Raw genomic sequence first — 25,754 nt, forward strand, 5'->3', positions numbered from 1 at the left:
TTGGAACAGTCTGCTTACAGTCAACATCTCACTATCTATGGACTGTTTCCGCCCTGGCTCCCTCTCAGAGCCCAGCAAGTCCCATCACCTCCAGTAGAGTCCTGTCTCACGCTGTGAGTTCACAATACACACCCACAGAAATGTGCCCAGTCACACCTAAACACGATATCTCCAAAGAAAACTTTTTTCCAGGCAACTGGAGAATCTCATCCCACCTTGATCCAATTTCACCCGCCTTGAGGTTATTTTCCATTTTCCTGGTTGACCCTGTGAATGTTCATTACTGCTTCATTGTTTCCAATATGCTCACCATGGTGAGTAGTAAAAGCTATAAATCTGTATGTCACACAAGCACCCAAGGTCATTAACCTCTCGTGTGCGTGTCGTATGTATACATTGGATGAGAAACAGGTGACCAGATGTTATGTCTCATCCAAATCAAAGCAAAGGGCCTATTTTTAGACACTTCTATTTTAGAGGGACGCATCCAGGCATCTGTGCATTCCCCCTTTCCCAGAAGGTTTTCCTTTGTCACACTCTCACTTTCTTTCCACATCTTCCATGAGAGTTCACAGACCAGCCCTGTATATAGTGAGATTTGTCTTTTTTAAAGCCAAAAGCACTGAACTTAAAGGTCATGTAATAAAACCATTGAACAAGCATTGGATTTATGGTGACCATGATTTTGTGGTGTACTATGAAAAAAAAATGCCATGCAGAGAGAAAGGAGGAAGGGCCAAAGGTGAAATGTGTGGCCATAAAACTTAAAAAAGGAGGCATCGTTAGGGTTTCAAAGGAATTCAAGTCATGCTAAAAGGACATTTACACTTTCTAGGAAAAAGGTGGACACATTGAGCATTTTTCTTTGCTACAAAATAGTCACAGACGCTGAATATCAGTGACAGTTGCTTATTATATGTTTAAAAAATGATCTTCTGGTGGGAAAATAAAGTGCAGGGACATTTTTCACTTTTCACTCTCTGAAAGTGATTCATTCATCTTCTTTACCATTTTCTATTTCAAGATGATGAGAGTCCAGTTCACATTGGGCCCATGGCTTAATACATCATGACATAAAAACAGACAATCAATCACATTTACACGCCAAGCCACTTCGATAAGAAATTTAGGGACTTTAGACAATCTAATGTTAATGCAGAAGTTTGGACAATGTTTCCTGGCATCGGGAGATAGTAATCATATTCATTTTAAGGGGAATTAATGTAAACTCCACTTTCCTGACACTTCAATTCCATGCATATATAGAGGATTTTCACCGACGTCATTTTCTGGGCAGTAACCCGCATGCGCGGCCATGTTGGAGGTAAGCGGATGTTGACACTACTGTACATGTTAGAGGCTCACAGAGGTGTACTCTGCGATAGATGAATCCCAGAAAAACTCCTCAAAATGCGTTATAGATGTAAAGACATACAGGGAAGGACTTGGTCCTCATTAAAGGGCACGATATTCGGAAAAAATACGGTTTATTGGTGTTGCAGATCCATACAGTCGGCTTCCTCGTCTTGGATCAATGACGACCCGGAGAGTCTTCCGTCTGTTATGTATTCTGATATTGTCATCTACCTGGATTTCATATACATAGCAGAATACCTTAAATGTTATAGAAGTTTGGAAGTCGGCTGCAGCTGTAGAGGCTCGCGTTAGCAAAGGATATACTGTATATTGGCAGATAACGCAGTCATTTCTAATAATTTCTCAGTGAACCTGCAGCGTAGTTACTCTAAAATAGTATACGACCGCCAGGCATTCTTAGACTCAGGCAAATCAAACAGTTATATTCCGTTAGATACGACTACTCTGGACCTCGAGCCTCAGATTGCTACGCCGGCTACATCCAGCGACCTGTGAAGCAGTGCAGCCTCGTACCAGCGGTGTCCGCCAGCGGAGGAGACGTAAGCGGTGTGATCAGAACAAGGAGCGGGGCTAGCAACCAAGCTAAAAGCTAATCCTGAGAGAACGCCGCTTCCTTCCATCCTGTGTTCTAATGTCTGCTCCCTGGAGAACAAACCGGACTACCTGAAGCTGGATTTAAATGCAAGACGGGAGATGAGGGCGGCGGTGTTTGCATATACATCAATAAAACAACTGGTGCAACAACGGTGAGCTAGTCTCGTCACTGCTCCTGATGTAGAACTACTGACTATAAAATGCAGACATTGTCCTCCCTGATTAGTTAGAACTTTTGGCACTCTATAAAACTTCACGTTTTTCACAGTCTGACTGATTAGTACATCCAAAAACACAGCAATATGTCACCATTTCCTCTCAAAATTCGGGATTGGCTTGTGTGCGTGCTGTTTGTAAACCTGCTGCTTATCTCCGAAATGGCGACTTCCAGGTTAATGACGCACCATTGATCAGTAATCTATTGGAATTATTTGAAAAAAAAATTATATTTTATTCATATATAAGCATACGGTAATTCATATTCTATGTGGAACATGTTCAGGTGTACATTATTTTTTTTAGAACAGTGAATAAACATTTGCTTATCTATCTATCTATCTATCTATCTATCTATCTATCTATCTATCTATCTATCTATCTATCTATCTATCTATCTACAGTAGTGTGCGAAAGTCAGGGCACCCCTTTAAAAACAGCATATTTTATATATTTAAAAAGTTATATTCATATTTACTGTCTCTCTGGTATATGGGAAAAAAAGACAATATTGTCAGGAAACATTAATGCATAGTTACATTTTATTTTATAAATTGAACAAAATTACAAAAATGAAAAACATAATTTTGGCATTCTGTGTTTTTTTTTTATTTATTTTTTTTCTTGCACATTATCTGAGCTGTCATGACAGTAAATTTCCCCATTGAGGGATCAATAATTATACTGTACTCTATCCTTCACTGAGCTGTTGCTCCTTTCTTGAGCTGGTAAATGGAGAAGCCCCCTGGCGGTCACTATTATTATAACAGCCCGTTGTGTTATGTGTATTAAAGTAAATGAGACGATGATTTATCTGTTTTATTAACAGATTAATCATTTATAATCATTTGGTATTACTGATGGTCTTCAATATTGTGTTTTCACACTTTTTGGGCTTTTAATAACTAATATTTATGTTGCCAGAAAAAAAGGCAGCAAAATGAAATTTAAAAAAAAATTAATTGTAGTAATAAAGTAGCAATGTGGGTTTTATTTGACCGGAAGTGATCGCATTTTGGCGTCAGTGCGAGTATGAAATATTTGTCTGGTGATGGAAATCCAGCTCAGGAATGCGTTTTTTCCCCCTCAGTGTGTGTGTGTGTGTGTGCGTCTCGGATGTTACTGTGACTGGCTGTGAGGTAAGAAAACAAGGCCCTCCTTCTGGGCTGCGGACCTCTGATTGGTCCACAGTGCTCCTCAGGAATGTCCTTCAACTGTTTAAATAGCTCTTATATCCACTGGTAAAGTCAGAAGAATAACTGGAGGAATCAGGATTTCTGAAGCTCTGAAGGAACATTTTTCATCTGTGATCTTTTAGTTTGAGGGGAAAAAAGGACTTGATCACTGAAAGGTGAACACAGGAGGTTTTTGTGTTTTTCTTTTAGGTTTTTTATTGGGAGATTATCATCTTAAAGGTATGTTTACTCGTTATATATCCTCCATTTATTTATTTTTATTTTCTTTTTTGTGTGATCAGTGGGGATGACTGTGGCTTTTGTTTGAAATACTGTAGGTTGCACTTGACATCTCAGGATGACACTGTGTGGCATCTTATTGCTGCTGATGCTGTGGAGCTGTGAGAGCGCACGATTGGCAGGTGAGAAGACTATTTGGGGGCTTTTGTACTATTTTTATTTATATATTCTTTGGTAGTATGTCTTTAAAAGTTTTTTTTGTAAACTCTTTATGTAGGTATTTATAATTTAATTTAAAAAAAAATCAGTCAAACCGGCCAAAGTCGGATTTCTCTCCAATTTAATGAAAATGAACCAATTGCATAAATTTGGAGAAATCAAATGTTTCATGTTGAAACCTCAACATATCCTACCTTTTTAAGTTATTGCTAGACTTCCTTATTATCTAACCCTCTAATTAAAGTGGAACCAGGAAAAAGTAGTATTTAAAAAGTGCTTTTCTAACTGGTAGCCCTTTGCACTATATAATACCATTGATAGTGACCCCTGTCTGAGGAAAAACAGTAGTTATATTTTACTATTTGTGTTTGTTCACAGAGAATCGGGATGACAATGGTGTGTATGACTTGTTTGACTTGGCCCGGGTCAACAAGAAACACAACGGAGTGAGTTTGGTGAAAGGCGCAGACCCCTACAGTCCTGCCTACAAGATCCTGAACGCAGACCTGATCCCCCGCATCCCTGACAACTCCTTCAGGGACCTGCTCGACTCCATCCAGGCTGAGCGAGGTTTCCTCCTTCTCCTCAACCTCAAGCAGTTCAAGAAGACAAGAGGCAGCCTTCTGACTATCGAGAAAACCGATGGATCGGGACCTGTTTTTGAGCTCATCTCCAACGGGAACGCCAACACCTTGGACGTGGTCTACACCACTGAGAACCAGCAGCAGCTCGTGTCCATAGAAGATGCAGATTTGGCCACAGGGCACTGGAAGAACATCACCCTGTTCGTGCAGGATGACCGGGCACAGCTTTTTGTGGGGTGTGAGGAGATTAATGTGTCTGAGCTGGATGTGCCAATCCAGTCTGTGCTGACCGGAGAGGTGGCAGACATCGCCAGACTCAGGATTGGAAAGGGAGCTTTGAAGGACAAGTTTATGGTAAGAAATTATTTACAATATATGAATAAACTTTTACTTTATTCAAGCGAATATCTAATTACAACTCTAATTTTACTGTCTTTCTTATTTTTAGGGAGTTCTCCAGAATGTGCGCTTTGTCTTTGGTACCACTCTGGATGCCATACTAAGAAATAAAGGATGTCAAAGTGGAGGTAAGCCTTCTGAATCTATATATTCAAGTCCATTTACACACATGTACAAATATGTCATAAAGGGTGAGATGATACATCTTGCGAGAAGATATTGCGATATTAAAACATCACAAGATATGTCGTGGTAGTATCACACATTTGTGTGTGTGTGTGTGTGCGTGTGTGCGTGTGTGTGTGGGTGGGGTCAATGGCCAAAAAGTTTCAATTGCTGCCAGAAAATGTATCCATGCTAACATTGTTGAAAAAGAACATGATCATATGTTAAATCTGGGCTGTACTCTCAGTTTGATGATAATAACATGATTTGGTCAAATATATATATTTACTTGAGTTGAAATGGTTTTACCAAGAGTAAGTAAATATACCAGTTAGTGAAATAAAAGAATGGTTATTTTCACATCATATTTTGGGTCTTTTCTGTCTTTCCAAAAATATCGTTTCATATTGTTATCGTGAGTCCATTGTTGCATATCTTTTCGTCTCTGAACTTTGTATAGTGGTCCATTTTTATAATTGAACGAGCCTATTTGTGTCCAATGACCATACACTTACATCCATTTCCCCCATGCTCTCTGCAGCTGCCTTAACTGATGTTTTAACCATTGATAATCCAGTCAATGGTTCCAGTCCTGCCATCAGGACCGACTTCACCGGCCACAAAACTAAAAGTAAGACCTTCACCTCCTCTGATCCTCTGGTTAGCTGTAAACTTTATGAGAGGAGATCTTTTATCATTGTCTTCTGTTCCCTATCCAGGTCCACAAGCTGTCTGTGGTTTTTCCTGTGAGCACATCACCAGCATGTTTAGTGAGCTCAGGACACTCAATGTAGTCATTAAGAAGCTGTCGTATGAGCTTCAGATGGTGGTAAGCTTTTTCTTTTTCTCTCCATCTTTCCTCTCTGCTTCTCTTCAATAATATGTTCCCAATAAAAAGACACTTGTCGCTGTTATGGTCAACTCATAATGAAACCCATGTGAATACACACAATATTTGGCTGATGTTTGCCTTTGCACTGCTTTATTAGACTCAAGCTTTGTGAATGACGGCGCTGCTTGGCCATTTATTTGTGTTGGAACTTTGGTAAAGTGAAGGTTTTCCATCTTCTAACCTGAGCAATCTTTTTTCTCTCTTGTCCTCTGCAGTCTCAAGAAAGTGCACTACTGAAAAGCCAAATCACTATCTCTCACAGCGGAGTGTGCATCCACAATGGCATTGTGCATAAAGATAAAGATGAATGGACTGTGGACGGCTGCACTGAATGCACCTGTCAGGTATGCATCACCACATCTGCTGGAATGTGTCCTGTGAACAAGTCAGGCATTAGCTGAGAAAATGCTTTCCTGCTACTTTCAGAGTTGTAGTTGCAGTCCTTGCAATAATCACATCCAATTGGTCTGTAATCCAATCAACACTTTGTCTAAATTAATTCATCAAACCAACAGGGGGGTTAGATTTCCTTCTAGAAGCAGTGTAGGCCACAGTGCAGGTGAATCAGATTATTGAGGAAAGTATAGTAAGCAGTGTGCTTATTCACTTCCTTCTCTGTCCAGAACTCTGCCACAGAGTGCCGCAAAATCTCTTGTCCTCTGATCCCGTGTGTTAACGCCACTGTGCCTGACGGAGAGTGTTGCCCTCGATGTGGTCCACGTATGTTATTAAAAATCCTCATGATGCACCCATGTTCAAAACTTGTCAATATGCTAAAGAAATTCTTTCCTTTGCAGCCAATGACTATGCAGAGGACGGCTGGTCAGCTTGGTCTGACTGGACCCATTGTTCAGTGACTTGTGGCCGCGGCATCCAGCAGCGTGGACGCTCCTGTGACCGCATCAACAGCAAGTGTGAAGGCACCTCTGTCCAGACCCGTGACTGCTACCCACAGGAATGTGACAAACGCTGTAAGTCTCTGACTGTTCGTACCCCTGCCGCTGTCAATACTCATTTTCTCAGCTTCAGAACATGACGAGTGAATTGTCTGTGAATCATTTACAGTCAAACAGGATGGAGGGTGGAGCCACTGGTCCCCATGGTCTTCCTGCTCTGTGACCTGCGGTGAAGGGGTCATTACCCAAATTCGCCTCTGCAACTCCCCCACACCACAGATGGGAGGGAGAGACTGCCAGGGTGATGGACGTCATACCAAAGCCTGCACGAAGTCCCCCTGTCCCAGTAAGTCTAATTTGAGCAGCAAATAAACTAGATTGTCAGTTTTTGACACAAACTAATCCATCTTGTTTTCACTATTTAGTTAATGGAGGATGGGGACCTTGGTCATTATGGGATTCCTGCAGTGTTACCTGTGGTGGAGGAGTCCAGACTCGGAACCGTCTTTGCTCTGATCCTGCTCCAAAATATGGTGGAAAAGAATGCGTTGGTGATGCCACAATGTCTCAACTATGTAATAAGCAGGAGTGCCCTATCGGTGAGCATCAAATCTTTTCTAACAATGTAAATTACTTTACATATCATCTTTTTAATGAATTCATCCTGTTGGTCCACAGATGGTTGTCTCTCTAGCCCCTGCTTCCCTGGTGCAAAGTGCACCAGCTTTCCTGATGGCTCCTTCAAGTGTGGCAGGTGTCCACTTGGTTACAACGGGAATGGTATAACATGCAAAGATATTAATGAATGTAAGGCAGTCCCAGATGCTTGCCATAACCACAACGGAATCCATCGCTGTGAAAACACGGAGCCAGGGTACAACTGTCTCCCATGCCCTGCTCGTTTCTCTGGTCCCCAACCATTCGGAAGAGGAGTTGAACAGGCAACTGCCAAAAAACAGGTTTGGATTATTCCTGATTTCCTATTTATTGTAGCTTTTCATGCAAGCTATGAGGTTTTTTTTTAAATCTCTGCCATTATCTTTAGGTTTGCACACCACGCAACCCTTGTCAGGATGGTAGCCATAACTGCCATAAACATGCAAACTGCATCTACTTGGGTGTCTACTCCGAGTCCATGTTTCGCTGTGAGTGCAAGCCAGGATATGCTGGGAATGGACGCATTTGCGGAGAAGATAGTGATCTTGATGGATGGCCAAATGCTGACCTGGTGTGTGTGGAGAATGCCACCTATCAGTGCAAAAAGGTACCACCATGGACACCAATTAAATAGATGTTTTGAACACTTGGCTTATCACTATTGTTCTGTTAAGAGCTTATTTAACTAATCATTTTGTTGCTCTACAGGATAACTGCCCCAACATTCCAAACTCTGGTCAGGAAGATTATGACAATGACGGCCTTGGTGATGAATGTGACAATGATGATGACAATGACGGGATCCCTGACGATAGGGTGAGTCTGAGATTCAGTTGTTTCTTAACAACACAATATGGCAATACTATTTTGTAGCCATCCTTGATTTAAAAAGTCAAAGATTATGTGGCAGTGCCATAATGGAAAATGAGTGTTGATACCATCTTCAGTAAAACTGGAAACGACTGGAGCAGCAAAACTCTGCCCCTAGAAAAAGCAGTAATCAAACTTGTTTCTTTTTCTATTCAGGACAACTGCGAAAGAGTGTACAACCCATCCCAGTATGACACTGACAGAGACGAAGTTGGTGACAGTTGTGACAACTGCATATTTGAAGCCAACACAGACCAGACCGACACTGATAAAAATGGCGAGGGAGATGCCTGTGCTGTTGACATTGATGGGGATGGTGAGTGCATTTTAGGAATTAGGTTTACCTTATTTATAAATAGCTTGTTGTCTTAAAGCTCTGAGAATAATGTGAGCTTCCTTTACAGGCATTCTGAATGAGGTCGACAACTGCATCTACGTCTACAATGTCGACCAGCGAGACACTGACAATGACGGTGTGGGCGATCATTGTGATAACTGCCCTCTGGAGCACAATCCCGATCAGGTAATACCAAGTGTTGAGTTTCACCTTTAAATTACAGCATTGTGATTGACATGGTGTTGTCTGATATTTATATGATATTTAACACAGAAATAAGCGTCTATGCCAAGAGTTGCATTCATTAAAAGTTCGGAATGTGTGTTACTTCTTTGCCAAGGCACAAGGACACTAAGTGATTGTGTGAAAGACATTACTTGCATACCTGAAAACAAGGGGGTGCTTTTAAACTAGAGGAGAAGCACAGCTAATATTAAAGTCAGTGAAAACAGGAGAAGGGCTTATTTGAAGTGAGGATAAATGCCTGATGATGTACAAGGCAGGCTTGTATGGTCCTCGTCATAAAGGAATCTTTTATGTACCCACAGGTCGACTCTGATTCAGACAACGTGGGAGACAAGTGTGACAACAACCAGGATATTGATGAGGATGGTCACCAGAACAACATGGATAACTGCCCTTACATCCCCAATGCTAACCAAGCTGATCACGATAAGGATGGAAAGGGAGATGCCTGCGACCATGATGATGACAATGACGGCATCCCTGATGACAAGGACAACTGCAGACTTGTTTTTAACCCAGATCAAGTCGATTCTGATGGTAGGTGTTGCACCATTAAGTACGATGTGCTATTTTCCATGTTTGTTTGTTGACATTGAATATCTTATGTTCTGCTTAGGTGACGGTCGCGGTGATATTTGCAAAGATGACTTTGATAATGACAAAGTTTTGGACGTCAATGATGTGTGCCCGGAGAACTTTGCCATCAGTGAAACCGACTTCCGCAGATTTCAGATGGTTCCCCTGGATCCCAAGGGTACTTCTCAGATTGACCCGAACTGGGTGGTGAGGCATCAAGGGAAAGAGCTGGTGCAGACTGTCAACTGTGACCCTGGCATTGCTGTTGGTATGTATTTCTCAGACAGATGTAACCAAGCACAAAAGAAAAGTAAACATGTTTTTTCTAACATTCTTCCACCTTTTTTAAGGTTATGATGAATTCAATGCAGTGGATTTCAGTGGAACATTCTTCATCAACACGGACAGAGATGACGACTATGCCGGGTTCGTTTTTGGTTACCAGTCAAGCTCTCGTTTTTACACAGTAATGTGGAAACAGATCACTCAGACATACTGGTCCCACACACCCACAAGAGCTCAAGGCTACTCGGGCCTCTCAATCAAAGTCGTCAACTCAACAACAGGCCCTGGTGAGCACCTGAGGAATGCCCTGTGGCACACTGGAGATACCGCAAATCAGGTGCGTAAGATTGACTGATTACTTTAGACAATGCTCCAACTGGTTTTACAAATTTCTCACAACAAATCAATGCAATGTACAGGTACGCACACTGTGGCATGACCCATTGAAAATTGGATGGAAAGACTTCACTGCCTACAGATGGCATCTGACTCACAGGCCAAAGTCTGGACTCATCAGGTGAGTGCAAAACCAACCAAAGAAACAGTTTTGTTTATCTTATCTACAAATCTACAAAGAGTACAGTAAAAGAACCCTAAGCTCATGCAATCCCATTTTCTTTTGTTTTTAGAGTTGTCATGTACGAGGGCAAGAGAATCATGGCTGATTCTGGAAACATCTATGACAAGACATATGCCGGTGGCCGTCTAGGCTTGTTCGTCTTTTCTCAGGAGATGGTTTACTTCTCAGACCTCAAATATGAATGCAAAGGTAAGCACAAGTTTAAAAAGTTTTAGAAAATACCTTAAATACATTTTGAACATCCCCGCAACCCCGGAAAGGACAAAGCGGATCAGAATATGGATGGAAATTTATTTCTCACATGCTTCCTGTTTGTGTTTTCTTTCAGATACATAATGAGACCAATCTCTCACCATAAAACTTAGTTCTAGAACTTGGATCAGTTTATCCTTCAAAATTTGCAAATTGGAACATTGAGCAACAAAGGTAATGTGGGGTTGAATGACCTCATGATTTCATGACAAAAGAACATTCAGCGAAAATTCTGCACCAAACTGCGAGCGCGGCTTTGCTGAGAAGAAGCTGGCGCTCTACCTCTGTTGATCGAAGGCCACGTATTGTTGCTTTGCACTCCTGAACTGTTGGTGGCGGACCTCTGTGGAGGAGAAACCAAAGGGACGAGTGTTAGGTTTAAATTTTTTTGTAATTGCTACTATTTTTTTTTTTTAGCATAATCCTACATCTGCTGTGGACTCAGAAATACTTGTATGAAGAAAGCATTCTGATTGTTTTTTCATGGGCTGCGGTAAAACCTTCCTGAAGGAACTATTGAGGGACTGTGGACAGTATGTAATGATTGGTAATTTGAAAGAGAGAAAATGTTTGTCTGTTTATGTATGTGTGCCAATCAACAACCGTCGTGTCAAGTGAAAATTAAATATTCCCGATGAAAGTCTCCAGTCTCCAGCGCAAAATAGAGCTGGCCCACAACTTTAGTCTACTCAGGAAAAATCGCTTGAAAAGCACATTTTTCATTACAGCACATGGCTTCAAACCAAGCTGGGGAAAAATGCTTTAAAAAGCAATAACTAATTATCTTTTGCTGGGCTCCTCTATTTGTTTACCTTATTCTACAATTATTTTTGTCCTTTCTTGCCATCTTGGATCTCTTTGGCCATTCATAAATATAGAGATCTAAACAATATTTAAAACCCATTGGACAAAACACTAATAAAGGACATAGCCCACATAAAAACGATCCTACTTCTACACAGTGTGTGTGAGTTTGTGTGTACATTTCTGACAACAGAAAAAAAAAAAAGAAAACCATTCAATGAAAAAATATTACCTCATTGTTTGTATTTTGTTTAAACGCTACCAAAAGAATCACCTGTTTCTGTACGAGACTATCAATTGTGTTGGCTCCTTTCTTCTTTATATCAAGTCAGGCTTCAGTATCATTTCTATGCTGTATATAAGATATTTTTGTAGCACGAGAAGCCGAAAGAGAAAAGAATTACAGAAATGTTGTTTGAAAATGTTTTTGCAATATGTGTTTTGATAAATTATTGTGTTTGTTTTATGTCAAGGTTATTTCATTTGTGTAGATATATGCTATTTAAATAATTTATCCAGAAACGTGACCTTTTATGGGAGCGTTTCTGTTTGTATAAACTTATTTGCACACTGACATGAGGATGTCTGTTTTTATGTTGTTTTTTTTTTTTTAATTATTATTATGACTGAAGCTTTTCTATAAACATTTGTACCATAGTTTCTACCCAAAGTGCTGTTTATAATCCTACTTGGTATTTTATATTGTCGTGAACAATAAAAGTATTGGAAAAGGATGTTTCTGAGCATCTTGTTGTCTTTTGGAAAGAACACTTTAATAGTTGCAGCTTCTTCCTTAGTGATTAAACTGAAACTCTACTTTGATTGAAGTCTTTTTTCCAAGAGAAAGGGCGCCAAGTGGTGCTGTGTCAAACAACTGGAATCCATTATTTGAGTGAAAAAGGGGAGAATATTTGGGAGTCATCAGGAGGAAAAGTTTAACATACTTAAGCAGGTCACACACTCCAGAGGCAACTGATTATACCTTCAAACGATCATACCTTATGTTACATGTGGAATGAAGCCATTCTACACTCTAAAATGTTACTATCAAACTGAAGTTAAGTTCGTGATGTGGTTTTGTCTTGTGAGTTGAAATAGGAATCAAAATTCAAAACTTTCCATAGATAATCAAAACATCATGATCCACTGGCCACAATGCAGCATACCAGCTTCCAGACTGGTATGTGTGTCTGTGTGTTATCGGTTAGCAGGATTTAGGCTGGTCACATATTCAAACCGTCAGGAGAATTTGTAATCTGGTTGTGCCAGAGAAGCCTGGCCGTCTCAGCCTCTTTACATTAGAAATGACTTCATTCTTACCATGATGAGCTCACAGAGTTTCCATTACTCCGACTGAGGAAAAAGCAGGACTTCTTCTTTCTTCTCCAAATATATTGTGTCAGTTACATTCTGAGGATTAGTGAAACAGACATAATGTTAGAGGTACAAACTTATGGTGCATCTAAGAGTTGATGACTTGGATGAAAAAAGTAAGGGTGTATGGTTTTGTGTGTGCTCCATCAGGCTCATTGAGTGAACAATAGCAAACCTGTTGCCGGGATGTGACATCTTACGTCCATCTGGCCGACACGTTTCTATTTTTTTTTTTTATATATATTTTGAAGGAATGCGAGGTGAATTTCTGTCGTTAAGGCAGACCAGACGATTGTGGCTGAGGTGAGGAAAGAGATGAAGGGAAGACTACGTGTGATCATGGCTCAGTGAGGCAGGTGTTCTGGGTTAAGGTCAGCCAGGTGTGGACGATTGCTTACAATGAAACACAAGAATCACACAACAGTCATTTTAACACAGTGGTTCTCAAACTTTTTTCCCTTACTTTTGAATACGAGTACCCCTCCTTTGTCTCAGAATTCTGAGAAAAAAACAACTCCAGAGCATACTGATGGAATGAATAAGTGATCACACATTTTAAAGAATCTAAATTTGTAAATAAGTGAATGAAACAGTATTTAGTGCTTCCTGAATAGATTTATTTCTATAGTTTTTTATCATTTCCTGATGGCACCATGACTGATCCTTGTATTTTCAGTTTATGTTCTAATTAAGATAATTTTTGTGTTTTTTTTCTGTCATTTTGTGTATTTTGTTGTTGGATGTCTGTTCTCTTTATTATTCACTATATTCTTCTCGTATTTTGTGTATTTTTGTTCTCGTTTTCGTGAGTTGTTGATATTATTTAAATCATTAATTCTCAGTGTGTTTTTTTTTTTTTGGTGTCATTTGGTTGTTTCTTATGTTGTTATTCTTGTGTATTTTGTGCTGTCCTTGTGTATTTTTCTCATTTAGTGTGTCTTTGTTGTTGTTTTGTGTGTTGCTGGTAATAGTAAATATTTATCTCTCTTAGTGTGTATGTCTGTGTGTGTGTTTTTGGTGTCATTTTGTGTATTTTGTTGTCTGTTCTTTTTATTAACCAGTATATTTTTCTCTTATTTTATGTGTTTTTGTTGTCATTTTGTGAGTTGCTGGTAATATTTAGTATGATTATAATTTTTTACTAAAAAGAAACATTATAAAACCCCATATTTTTAATGCTCTCATTTGATAATTTTCCTCTCTCTCTCTCTCTCTCTCTCAAGTACCCCCTGTTTTAACACAATCCCTGAAATATATCTCAGATCTGGTCATATTTTCACACTGAAATGTATTCATATTTGTATTGTCAAATTAACCATAAATGAGATTGTGTGATGGAAAAATGTAAATCTCACGCATTCTATGAAGATAATGTCCAAAGTCAGGAATGCCTAGAATGTTTAGGGTAGACCTGCTTGAAGCATAGATCATGAAGCTACCAGAAGTACGCACAAAGAATGTCTGAAATTCACACATAATATTTCATGGAGAGAGCTTATTTTACTTGGTACTGTTTAGACTTGAACCCACAGCATGTTAATGTGTTACATTTGCAGATCCTAAATGTGAAAACCCGTTTAATAAAGGATAGCTTCCGGAACTGACAAGTTCTTCCTGCTCCATTTCCTCAAGAGAGTCATGAACTTAAATCAAAGCCATTTAAAACACTAAAAACATGACATCACACAACTCTCTGGCTTGATTTCTATCCTATCATTAATTATTTTTTATCTTTATCAGGGAACAATATGGGCTCTACACCCTTAAACAGCCAATTAATCTTCAGGAATAATACTTTAATGTTATTACTATTATTATTATTATTATTATTATTATTTTACAAGTTATATAAGGTTTCTGCTCAAACTCGACAGGTCGGACTCATGTATGGCCAATTTGGTTATTCTGATTGGAAAATATCACATTTTAGACAACCTAACAAAGTAATGTTATTCCAGCATCCCTTTCAAAATAAAACTTGAACTATTGAACTATATGATCACATAGTCATCAACTACCGTATATAATCACTAAAAATATTTTTCATTAGTGTTGTTTAATGTACCAGTTACATTATTTTACCAGAAGCACTTTCTTAATTGCGAAATAATATTTTGTATTTTCCATGCTTTATGATATATTTTATGTTTTTCCACAAAAATAATAAACGTAATTAGTATCTTAAACAAAACAAAAAGAAACCTCCTGTGCTTGACTGTTATAATCGATTATAAATAAGTATCCAAACTCATTGTAGCTAAAATATAGTCACATCCATTCAAAAGTTCAATATCTGATCAAGATGCAGCATCATGGTCCTTCTTTTTCCAATGTGTGCAAAAATTCTAAATAAAGTTTTACATCATTTCTTCACAGGTTTTATATAAATTCACTTGACTCATTTTCTGACAAGCCCATACTTTAATTGTACTGTATTTAAACATGACCTAGCATCAGACTGACACCATATTGTAGAAACATGACCTATAATCGCACTGACACTTTCTATTATAACACTGCACTGCTGAACCTGTTCCCTGGGCTGTGTTGAAAGCTGCCGGCTATAAAAGTTGATTCCAGTTGGATCAAAACGTTGTTTTTCTACAGATAAGCCTGATAAGTCCGAGGCAGCCGGGGCCAGCATGTGAGTTCATGGATAAGAGCCAAAAAGGTTATGAGAAAAAGTTGCTAAAAGTTAAATAAATGTCAGTCTTTATTAACAAGAATGATTGTGCATTTGGCAACTGCTATTTCTGATGAGTGAACTTGTTATTCCTTCATCGTGACATTGAGTTGAGGCGTCTTTAATACCTGTGCATAAGTGCTCTCAGACAGTTGCCGCAAAACACTGTACTTTGTTTAAACAGCTGCAATATAACCGTGCACGTGTTCCAACAGCATCATCTCATTATGCCAGAAACGTGTCCAGGGAAGCTGAATGTTAAATATCTAAGTTGAACAGAAATCATTTTAATCATTCTCTTGGTAGGTCTGATTGTGTTTCTCTCTTCTTCTTTTCTTTTTTCAGATGTCTGCATTACTCGTCCTAGGTTGACACTTCATGTTGTGCAATTTCCCCGATCAATATTCTTCTTTTTTTTCTTGCAAACAATAAATACATTGATTTAATGCATGGAGTCTAATATGCATACTTGTGACCATCACTAGCCCTCTCAAAGGAAGCCTAAGATGAATTTTATTAGGAGGAAAGATGCAAAAAGAGAGGGCAGAGTTACATCTGAGTAATGGAGAATTAAATATGAGGTAAGGCAGAACAGAACAAAGCAAGGGTAGCAGTGTTGGTAGCAGTTTGTATTTCTAAATCAGTAATTTCACATGTAACTTTTGGTCACTAGGGGCGCGAGACCTGTAACTTTCACGTCAAGCGCCTCTAGTGGCCACAAGCGCCGCAGTCAGTCAGTCTTTTGGTTGTGTATTCAGACAGTAGTTGACCTGTAACTTTGGGATAAGGATCGGTCCGGCGAGGGTGTGAAGCGGGGCTAGGCTCGCGCCGCGGCGGCCAGGGTCAAAGCGGACGGGCAACCTGGCATGTGCGGAGTGTGGTCCAGCACCGGGCGGAATTCGGGTCGGTGGCAGCGGCCGGGTCTCAGTGGCCTCCTCAGAAGCAGTTTTAAACTTTTTGCTTGCCTCTGGAACCAGGAGTCGATCAGGCAGAAAAATTGTAGCAAAAGCCTTAGTTTAGCTCCATGAGTATATCAGGTCCTGCAGTCACGTGACTGCTGTAAAGTGAAACGTTCTCCAGGCATTCTCCAGGTCACATGACCTGGTGAAAGGTGGTCCGTCTCCTCCAAACTTACATGGGCGGTATATTTAAGAGGGAAGCCCCGCTCAGAGCATTGATACTGTCAAGTGCTGTAAATTTACTCTGAGGAATCATTTAAGATAACTCATATGGGTCAACTCTTTAGGTCACAAAGTCCATGGTGTGCCTTAAATTACGTTTTAAAAGACATAAAGTAATTTGTTACATTTCTACACCCAACCGTTACTGAGTAAATTATTATTCTTTTGTTTTAAAATGGTCAACGGACATTGTGAAACTACTAAAAATGAAATTATCAGAGAACAATCAAATGCATCACATCATAGCCGACCAACTAGATTAAACGTAACGCACTGTGCCAAAACAGCATTGAATGCTGGTTATTTCAGCCTGAGAATTTTTTTTATTTTGAATTGAATTCATTGGTGTTATTTTTTGTTTAAAAAGAATAACACACTTTGACAAACTTTTTATTTAATACAGATGCCTTTGTGGAAAATAAATTAAGTTCCAATTGTGCAAGATTTGGTCTCTCCCTTTTTAAGTTTATGAGATATTTACTGCATGCAAGGAAACCGTGGCAAGAGTTATTACCAAAAATAAATGTGGGGGGTAAAAGTAACTTGTAACTTTTACTTTGAGTACTAGTTCATTGAGCTACTTTTTACTTTTACTGGAGTATTTTATGTATGACTTACTTGTACTTACTTGCACTCAAAACGCAACCGATGTGGATAACCGGACGGCTGACAGTGAGGCAAAACCAGATCGGTCCCGTGGCGCAGCAGAGACGTAACCAGTGGAAATCCCCAGTAAGGGTGAACTGGGTCAGATGAGGCCTCTCTCTGTGATTGATCGTCATAATGAGTTTTCTCTTGTCAGTCCAAACCAGACCAACTGATATTTTAGCACCAAATTAAGATTACTAGAACCAATTGATTGATTGAATGAAATCAAATGTAATCAAACATGTACTGTATCTCTTCTGATCGAAAGGTTGTGGTTTGACCCCAGTCTATACAAGTCTGTACAAGTGTAATTGGACAAGACACTGAATCCTAAGTTACTCCCATTGGTTGATTAGCACCTTGCATGGTAGCTCTGTGCCATTGGTGTGTGAATGTGAGTGTACTGTAAATGGTTGAATGAGTTGATATAGTAAAGCGCTTTGAGGCTACTTCAGTGTGGGGATAAAGCGCTATATATATATCAAGCCCATTTACAATTTATGCGTGATTTGCACTAAACAGTGACATAATCAGGAGTGTTTCATTAATCTCTAGGAGTAAGTTATTTTAAAACCTTGAATGTGTCTAGCCAGCTAAATTACAGCCTATTGTGGCTCCTGGACAAAAATGAGCATGACACCCCACCCCTGATGTAAATAATAAATCAAGACAATTATCACCTCATATGGTTGGCTCTCTTAGTGAAGCTTGCATGATATCATGTTGCCAGCAATGGTTTACTGTACATACAGCTCTGTCACCGAGTGCTTAGTGGATGGATGGACGTATTGATGGATGGATGGTTGAATGGATGGTAGCCATTTCAGCGACCAAGCTTTGAAATTCTCTTGCCTTTCACGAGACCCTGGCTGCTGGTAAATGCTATATATCACAAACAATTCCCGTCCAAGTTTACGGTCTTGGAAAAAATATGATTATCCCCTGTGGCTGACGACATGTTGGGTTACGTTACTTATTTATGCTTTTTTGTGAGAACCGCACAATTGTTCTCACATTTCATTCTCAGCGGAAAAGACGCAACATGCATGACTAGCATATTCCAGACAATACCAAAGAGGAAACAAATCTTTTCTTGGTGTATAGATCTTGTAAACACACAGTATACATGACGACACACTCAAAACTCCCTTCTGTTGTACATACATTTTGCCTTAATTACGCACTAACAATGATATTGAATCTTTCTGAATGCCAACTTCACATATGCCTAGAGTGTTTATTGCGGCTTGAGACTTTAAGCATTGGAAATTCATGGGTCATATACTGGCATGTCTGTACATTCTCATGGAAGGGGTAATAAAATAAAAATAAAAAAACACAGTCTGGAGTATTATTAGTTAAAAGACCTTTAACCACTACCAGCCATATAAAGATGGGATCCATTCTAGAAACTCCAGCAGAGAGGAGAAATTAGTCAATCATACCAAGAAAGACTCTTTAGTTACGTCATTAAAGAAAAATGCTTACTCACTAGTCTCAGGTGACTCCTGTGACTTTCCCCTAGAAAAAATTTTGCTCTGGATTTGCTTTGTAAGCTCTACATGCAGCACCTGAGCTAAGATCACATAACCTTGCAGTCTTAATGCTGTTTACATAGGTTTTCTCTTTCCAAGCATTTATCAAATGTTTTTTTTTTTTTTTCAATGGCTCATTCAACTTCATTTTTAAGTAGTCAATATAAGATACTGTAGTTCAACACTATGACGCATGTCAAACCAGAACATGTCAGAAAGGTAATTTTTTTTCTCCTCCTGCTCTCCAGACCACCACACCTGGAATGAAAACCTACACCATATCATCTGACTTTGCAGAAAAATAGTGGTTTTCCTTGTCTTTCAGTATTTGACAATGTGAAGAAATGTATTAATTTCTCTCTACTTTGACCTTCAGTTTAGGACCATTGTTTCACAAGGGGTTTGTTAATGTTTCGGTTTGAACATGCAATATAAAGGTCATGTGTTCAAATCTTGATGGGATTTTTGAAGTACTTTCTTCTTTTGTTTCAGTTCCTGTTTATTTTGAGTTCCTGGTTTAGTCTAATATGGTCTGGTTTAGGTTCCCTTTCTCTGTCTGTGGGTTTACAATTTCAGTCTTGTCAGTTTGTATGAGTTCCCTACTGTTTCGACTAAGTCGTGCCCAGTGTTTGGAATAACGGCGTTATGTAACGGCATTTGTTTTTCAGTAACGGGGTAATCAAACTAATTACTTTTTACGCCGTTACAACGCCGTTATCGTTATTGAACCTTAAATGTGGTGCGTTACATGCATTGATTGAATAAACTGTGATCCGAAACCATTCCCGGCTTCTGACTCCGCTGTTGTGAGGAGGCGGGTTAAAAACCAGGTGAGCGAATATGATTGGCTAAGGCGACGTGCCAGCACACGTGACACACACACACACACACACACTGCAGATTGGATGAAGCAGCAGAGATGGCGAGCGTGGAGCAGTCTGATGAAAAGTTGACATTTTTAAGGTGACGATACAAACACTACTTTAAATTAATTGTGGTCAAAGGCAAGAACGTACATGTGAAGTGTTCATTATATCCAGGAGTGAAGACTTTGTCCACATCTGTTGTAAGCAACTCAAATTTAATGAAGCACCTCACGACACACGCATCTAAAAATGTGAATTATTTGACATAGAGCAACTTTTTTTTTTTTTAACAGTAACGCAAATAGTTACTTTCCTTGGTAATGAGTTACTTTTATTATAGAGTAATTCAGTTACTAACGTAGTTACTTTTTTGAACAAGTAGTGAGTAATTATAAATAATTACTTTTTTAAAGTAACGTTCCCAACACTGATCGTGCCTCATCTCCCGATTGCCTCCTTCCACTCTTTAGGAGTGTCTGAACACTGAGTGAGTGGTGTTGCATTGTTTGGATTGTGTTCTCCTACCAGGTTGGTCTACATCCTTATATCCTCAAGTATTCCCCATCCTCGATCTGTCAGTTACTCAGTAGGTTTTTGGTTTCTCTTGTTGTTGTTTTGTACCCTGTTGCATTTTGTTCTCTTTAAATAGAAGGACATTAGTTTGAGCACTGCTCCTGCCTCTTGAACCGTTTCAGAAAGTAGAAAACCCTCATTCAATGGAGATAACTTTAAGCAGAGGTGGGCATCTTCTGTCACAGCGGGGGCCACAAAAATGTGTTTGTTTGATCAAAGGGCCACATTATCAACATTCATGTCAACATTTAGAATATTGACCAATCTGAGCATTAACACAAGAAAGAACAAAGAGTTTTCATAGTAACTGTGTGTGCTTTGTGTGCATTTCTGTTTGTCCTTTTGTGTATTTTTCCTGTAAAGTATATGGTGTTTGGAGTCGTATTGTGTATTTGTGTTGTCATTTTGTGTTTTTTGGAGTAATATTTGTGTATTCTTGCTGTCATTTTGCTTGTTTGTTAGTACTGTGGGCTTGCAGAGTAATTTTTTGTGTTTTTCTTCTGTTTTGTGTACTTTTGTTAATATTTCCTGTAATTTAACATAATTTAGTGTATTGCGTTTGTCGTTTTGTGCATTTTTGTAGTAGTTTTGTATTTTCTGTGTTTTTCTTGTCTTTTACAGTATTTTCCTGCAATGTTGTGATTCTTTGTATTTTTTTTTAATGCATTATTGCTTTTGTTTTGTGTATTTTTCTGTCATTTTGTAGATTTGCTTTGGGGGCTGCATAAAATTAGACCAAGGGGCGCATGTGGCCTGCTACGTGTTGGTTACCTCAGTCATTTTCTGTGGATTCAATTTATTTCTGTTCAAATGAAGTTTCAAATTGCAACTTATACTCCTGTGGCAATGGTTGGGGTTCTCCTGGTTTTTTATCACAGGTTTCACCTTACTATTGATATATTATAAATACCTGTTTGATAATGTGATAACCCAAAGACTGTATTGAACTGTCGGACATGATTCACGGTAACTGACTCCAGTCAAAGGAACACCAGCTGTGCAAGCTGCTGTTCCTGGGGCTCAAGTTTGGATATTTTCCCAGCCAAGCACCTTCAGGCGTAAACACAATCTGTACACGTTGAAGGAAAGAGAGTCCATAGTTTCACTTCACCAATCCTATTAATGCCGTTGACAGTTTTGTGTGCAAACACAGCACAAGATCTCCTTAGTTACTGACAATAGTAAACGTCTTTCAGATAAAACGGTGGAGGAATCAGTTCATGAAGATGTGCGTGTGTTGGTGTTCTGAATTCTGAGTTCTGTTCTGTCACGTTTGCAATCAAACACACCTGCATTTTTCAAGTTCATCCATTCTTCTGCCTCACTTACTGGCAGCTTTGTGGGGCATTCAATGACTCGAGAAAAAGCATACACACAAATGAAGCAAAAGGCTTTGACTTATAGGTCTTGATAATCATAGCGTTATTGGGTGTAATTTCCGCACGCCAAAAAACATGTTTTGACCCAGGCACAGTGATCAAACATTATCATCACACATTCGTTAGTCACTCGTCTGATATTTGTTAACGTTTTTGCTTTTGGACAATTAGGCGCTCCCCGTTGCTAAGCTCTAATTGTCTAATTGGAGGAAAACGTCTGCTCCTGTCCTGTTTGTACTCAAACCTCCCTGTGTTTCTGGGTTCAAGGTGTTGTAGCCATGTGGATAAATCTGTGATCTGAGCTAAAAGATGGGGGGGGTGATGCTCACTTAGTAATATCAGTTACTCAAAGAGAGTCCATTAATGGACCACCACCTACACACAGCTCACTGTCGGCTTCTGTGCTCACTGGTTTCATGACCAGTACCACAAAAAAGGCCGCTCGTCTTTCAATGTCGCTGACTTCAGTCACATACCAAAGCTCTATCAGACGCAGAACCAGAGGCTAATATTACCTCTAATTCCAGGAGGAATTTTGTTCAATGCACTCCCTTTCTGATGACTCACTCAAAAGGCAAGTCTGAAATAGTAGAAATGTGACATCATTGTTTTTCATCTTTTCAAATGTCAAATAATGTGTATGATATGATAAATGCTGACTTCTGAGACTTTATGAGACAGATGAACTATGGGAAGGAAGTGCTAAAGAACTCCAGATAACCTTACTTTACCCCATCGTCTCCCAGCGGACACATGAACAAAAATATACACATCCAGCATATGGATGACATTTCCTCTTCCCACGTGCTTGAGCTACAGTACTTTATTCAGATTCAGATGACTTCTTTAATGCATGTCCCCATGCATTCATTCCATTTATTGTCGATTTTTCATTTTCATTATTCCCAGATTTTGACATTGATACATTACATATGAATGATTTTCCTTTAAAGCAAACTTTTGATGTGTAATACCGACTAAACATCAAAATCAAGGAATGTTTTGCCAATATTTGATATGTCGAAATTCTCCAACACTATATTTCCGATATTAACCAATACCAATATAAATAGACCCCCTCCCCCATCTAGTTTTAGGACACATAGTAAATCTCTCCATGGAAACAGCAGGTGAAGATTACTTTTAATGTGATGCCCCACTGGATGTTTCCCACTAATCAACATCATCTGTGCAAAATAACAAAACATATTCAACTTTAATCATGGAAAAGTTCCATATTTGTTTTTATTATGTTGTCTCAAACAACAGTGCATAATGGTTTTTCAATGGATATCAATGTAGACAGATTTAACATTTTATGGCTTCTATCTGTCAATCTCTATCAGAAAGAAAAACTTTGATTGTTCTGTTAAATATAATTTAGTGGTTTCTGAGGTGCCTGACTCTCCCAGTTGCTGATTGGCTTGTTTTAGTCATTTGTAACAAACCCAGTTATTTTGAGCTGGTCCTGAACCTGGAGAACTGCTGTCTTACGTTAATGCAAAGAGTAGTACAAGGTAACTTGGTGAGTGACTGGTTGGAATTTACTGATAATGATCCCAATGCTGTGAAAGATGTGATGTCGCCATGGTTCGTCTCTCACATAGGAATATTGTTCCCACTCAAATCTGATCCTGTTTGTAACTGTAAATGCTATTTTTTTTTTATTGCTTTTCAACTGTGATGCTTTTAACTATATATGTTTTTGAGAGGAATGCAGTTGGCAGAAAATACTGTTTAGTGTATTTTGGCCTTTTAGTGACCAGTTATAGCTTTTCGTGTGAGTCAATTGTTCACATTTTTTCCACATTAATCACAAAAATTATATTTGGTAATATCAAATATTTACTTATCCTCTGCTTCAAGCATCCCTAAATGTTCTCCTCCATTAACTGAAAAATTGTCTGATGACTGCACTGTAACTCGTCATAGCTTTTGTAGACTGTACTTTTCGCATGACTAGTGCCAGACTGAGACTAAACACAAACAGAGGAAGGATCAATAAAACACTGACTAAAATGTAAGTCATTTAAAAAAAAAAAAAAAAGATAAAGGAAAAAATGTGTCCTGTCAATGGGTAATTTTGTGCAATTCTTAAAATGATGTTCGAATCGGAGCTTTGTTGTGTTCTCTCCATAGAACACAGGGTACATTTTTTGCCCGCATAAAAAATGCAAATTCCTTTTTATCTAAATTTAAAGTTAGTACAGTTTGTTTTTTACTGGAAATGTATTTCAGCTTGGATTTTTCTGAAATCTTAAATAAAATCCTGAGGGTTTTTATATATTCTTAAACTTGTAGAACAACCACATATGGAGTGCCAAATGTAAAAACTCTGTCACTGTTTCATAGCCAACATATTTCCTCACATGTAGCTAATTTTTCTTTCATTTGAGACAAATTCATGTAAAACGGCATGTTCTATATTATTGTTAAAAATATGTAAACGTGAATATTTTATCTAAATGTCAATGTTAAATCTAAATGTTTATTTGGTCGCCAAGTGTAAAGCTAAGTGTTTAGAAATGATACAAAGTGGGCTGGTCAGTGCCTGTCGACCACGACACCCCGCCCACACCACCGACTGCAGCTCAGTGAATGATGGGCTGTGGGGAGTGTGGGGTGTGGGCGGGGCCATAATTTCTAAACATTTAGCTGTATACTTGGCGACCGATTATTATTATTTCTTTTTTTACCTTGTCTGCACATGCCGTCAAAGGTCAACACTAGGACATCATCATTTTACAGTGACCGTTTTATTGTTTGGATTTAACATTTATATTTGGATTTAACATTTACATTTGGATTTAACATTTACATTTGGATTTACATTTGAATTTAACATTGAGAATTATTTTTCTTGTTTACACATTTTGACCAATGATATAGAACATGCTGTTTTATATGAATTTATTTCTCAAATGAAAGAAAAATTAACTAAATGTGAGGAAAATAAGCTAAATGTTCAAAATATGTTGGCTATGAAAAACTGACGGGTTTCACTTTTGGCACCCCATAACCAAATGTACACTTAGGAGGAGTAATTTAGAAGTTTCTCCTAAGAAATATTCACACGTGCGACTCAGAACAATATCTTTAATCCCTCAACGGCCAACGGGCCCCTAATCCAATTGTGCATGGCATAATCGTAATCTACGCTGAATTACCTTTGAAACAATATATCACACGACTATGTTCTCATAAATTTGTAAATGACCGGAAATGGGAAGTGGGCCCCGGGCCCCATTGCAAAAAAAGGGCTCTGAGCGTCTCATCATATTAATTCATAGAATATTCATACCAAACTGCATTCAGATCTAACGGGAACTTTTGGAGGAGTAGTTATTTGAAAAATAGGGCCCCCTGGCGCCCCCGTGACACGTACAGGGTAATGGGCGCCATTTACATATTGGTATGTGCCATTGATTCAGTACCATATATTTGACTGGCAAATGAATGAAAAATCAAATTTCCTTTTGGGCCCCAAATAAAAAATCGGGCTCCGAGCGTCGATGCCTACACATCCATAGATTATACTGACCAAATTTCAGCCCGATCCGTTTACGAATAACAGAGGAGAGGTGATTTTAACTAGTGTACGCAACAACTAGAACCACAAGAAGAAAACTAGCAACAGCAACAACAAAGTGAGTGGCGTTTTGAGTCTGGTAGCCTGGCCTAAAAAATCATTTACGTGGCTAATGCTCAAAATCCATGAGTGGAGCATGTCGGTAAAGATGCTGAAAGATCCTGAGAGAGTGAAACCCTTTACTCGACGGCTCCTGTTTTCTGGCTAATCCAACCAGTATTCTATGGAAAGAGTTGTGAAAGTGCAGAGTTGGCAGAACAATGGGCTCACCGCCCAAGCAATAAACTGAACAGATTCAGGCCAGCTGCCATCGTGGCAGGGTTTCCTCTTGGCTCATGGAAGAAAGGAGATGTTTGCTTGCGTACTATCCCTGCATCGCCATCAGCAATGATTTTGCATTATTTTGTTGTTGTTGTTGTTGTTGTTGTTGTTTCCTCTTCGAAGATTGTTGCAATTGGAATTGTATTGATTGTAGTGGAAATTCTGAGAGATGATTTATTTGTTCCGTGGGAAGTTTCTGGTTTTTCAGTAAATGCTGGAAATGTCCTTCACATTTCCTGGA

At 38.9% G+C, this 25,754-nt stretch overlaps 1 protein-coding gene across 1 annotated transcript; it reads left to right on the forward strand.

Annotated features, from left to right (window-relative positions):
• The first annotated feature begins 3,452 nt into the window (after positions 1-3,452).
• On the forward strand, positions 3,453-11,582 carry thbs1a (thrombospondin 1a). Its single transcript, XM_028437620.1, has 22 exons — positions 3,453-3,602; positions 3,701-3,784; positions 4,200-4,759; positions 4,854-4,932; positions 5,511-5,600; positions 5,689-5,798; positions 6,077-6,205; positions 6,485-6,581; positions 6,659-6,832; positions 6,927-7,103; positions 7,183-7,356; positions 7,436-7,716; positions 7,803-8,021; positions 8,123-8,230; positions 8,441-8,600; positions 8,689-8,807; positions 9,170-9,404; positions 9,484-9,711; positions 9,794-10,065; positions 10,148-10,245; positions 10,358-10,497; positions 10,637-11,582. The coding sequence occupies exons 2-22, from the start codon at positions 3,721-3,723 to the stop codon at positions 10,642-10,644; spliced, it is 3,522 nt and encodes a 1,173-aa protein (XP_028293421.1). The 5' UTR covers positions 3,453-3,602; positions 3,701-3,720; the 3' UTR covers positions 10,645-11,582.
• The last annotated feature ends 14,172 nt before the right edge of the window (positions 11,583-25,754 follow it).

This window comes from Gouania willdenowi, chromosome 22 (genome assembly GCF_900634775.1).
Source record: "Gouania willdenowi chromosome 22, fGouWil2.1, whole genome shotgun sequence".
NCBI classification, from domain to species: Eukaryota; Metazoa; Chordata; class Actinopteri; order Blenniiformes; family Gobiesocidae; genus Gouania; species Gouania willdenowi.

Excerpts from the sequence above, each read along its gene's own strand:
- thbs1a (XM_028437620.1), top strand. The coding sequence starts at position 3,721 with ATGACACTGTGTGGCATCTTATTGCTGCTGATGCTGTGGAGCTGTGAG. Across the intron at positions 6,582-6,658 it reads TTGCCCTCGATGTGGTCCAC|CCAATGACTATGCAGAGGAC; the intron begins GTATGTTATTAA and ends TTTCCTTTGCAG. Across the intron at positions 8,808-9,169 it reads TGGAGCACAATCCCGATCAG|GTCGACTCTGATTCAGACAA; the intron begins GTAATACCAAGT and ends ATGTACCCACAG.